Here is a 1,372-nt window from a genome sequence, read left to right on the forward strand (position 1 = left end):
CATCATCATTTACCCAGAATGCTTTGTGTGTAAATGAAATAGCTCCGTCCGTGTTAAAATTTATTTAAAATTATTTTTAAAAATTTACAAAACTAAACATCCTACAGTATTTTTAGTCTTTATTTTACAGTTAAAATAAATGTTTATCAAATAAAGTCTAATGATACAACTCATCAGGGATCCCTTTAAAAATATGGACATTCATTCAGATTGCTTTAGTGGGTTGACCTGTTTTCAAAAACAAACTGTGTGAAAACAATAAAAAAAAAATTTCAAGTGATGGTCTCAGCTGTAACTGTACTTTGTGACAAACTCGAGTTGCGTAATCCTTCAGTTTGACAAACTGCACATGTTCCCCTCTTTCAGAGAGGCAGCCCGTGAATGTCGACGGAAGAAAAAGGAATATGTTAAATGCCTGGAGAACCGTGTCGCTGTTCTTGAGAACCAAAACAAGACTCTGATTGAAGAACTCAAAACATTAAAGGATCTTTACTGTGTTAAAACGGGATAACCCCTTTGTGTGCAGACCAAGGATTGAGACGGTGTCAAAGCGGCACGCTTCAGTCGTTTGGACGTCGGGGTTTCTGGGAACACTTCATTTCAGGCTGAGAGTCTCCAGTTTGTGGTCGTTTTTGCTTTGTTTTTGTTTTTTGTTTTTTTTACTCTGAAATAAAAGTGACTTATTACAGTGAGACTTACTGGACAAATTGGCCATTTTTCCCAACTGCTGTTTTTTAAGAGAAAAAAATGAATGCTAATGCTATAACATTTATAGTTGTGTACATTTTTAATGCTGGGAAGTTTGAAATTATGAGCTTTAACGTTGAGTCTCAGTTTCCAAATGTATCCCTTTTCCTTTCTTTTGTATTTTTTTAAATGTCACTGTTGGCTTTGGTAAAGCTACCAGCAGCTGCAGAACTTTGACTGTCTAATTATCACACAGACATAATTTCTGTTTATCATATGAACTAGCAATTCCCCTCTTTCCTGTAAGGAGGTGTTACATTTGTCATTCCTTATATTTGTGCAATGGAGTGTAAAGGGTAACAGAAAAGATGACATTCTGTTTGGTTACTTGGCAGTTTCTTAGACAATCAGGGAAGAAGAAAAAAGCACAGAGTCCAGGTAATATTTATTATGTGCATCTTGGGAGAGTGGGAAAGAACAAACTATGATTTGTTGCTGATTCTGTGACTAAATAAATATATTTTCACTCAGAATAGTGTGTGGCTGTTGTAACAGTTGAACAGTTTTTATGCTCACACCTGCTGCTTGTGTATTGTGTGTAATTGACTTAAAAAAACGTCCTCATGGTGCGACATCTTCAAAATATGGAAAACTTACACTCACCGGCCACTTTATTAGGTACACC

The 1,372-nt window shown here is 35.8% G+C and overlaps 1 protein-coding gene across 3 annotated transcripts in view; it reads left to right on the plus strand.

Annotated features, from left to right (window-relative positions):
* The window catches only part of atf1 (activating transcription factor 1), a 10,085-nt gene extending 8,865 nt beyond the window's left edge, over positions 1-1,220 (plus strand). For all 3 annotated transcript variants that reach the window (XM_014009138.1, XM_014009140.1, XM_014009139.1), the window contains one exon: positions 367-1,220. In XM_014009138.1, the coding sequence (XP_013864592.1) occupies positions 367-511 (145 nt within the window). In that variant the 3' untranslated portion in view covers positions 512-1,220. The remainder of the gene's footprint in view (positions 1-366) is intronic.
* Positions 1,221-1,372: the final 152 nt, after the last annotated feature.

Source organism: Austrofundulus limnaeus, unplaced genomic scaffold (genome assembly GCF_001266775.1).
Source record: "Austrofundulus limnaeus strain Quisiro unplaced genomic scaffold, Austrofundulus_limnaeus-1.0 Scaffold55, whole genome shotgun sequence".
NCBI lineage: Eukaryota > Metazoa > Chordata > Actinopteri > Cyprinodontiformes > Rivulidae > Austrofundulus > Austrofundulus limnaeus.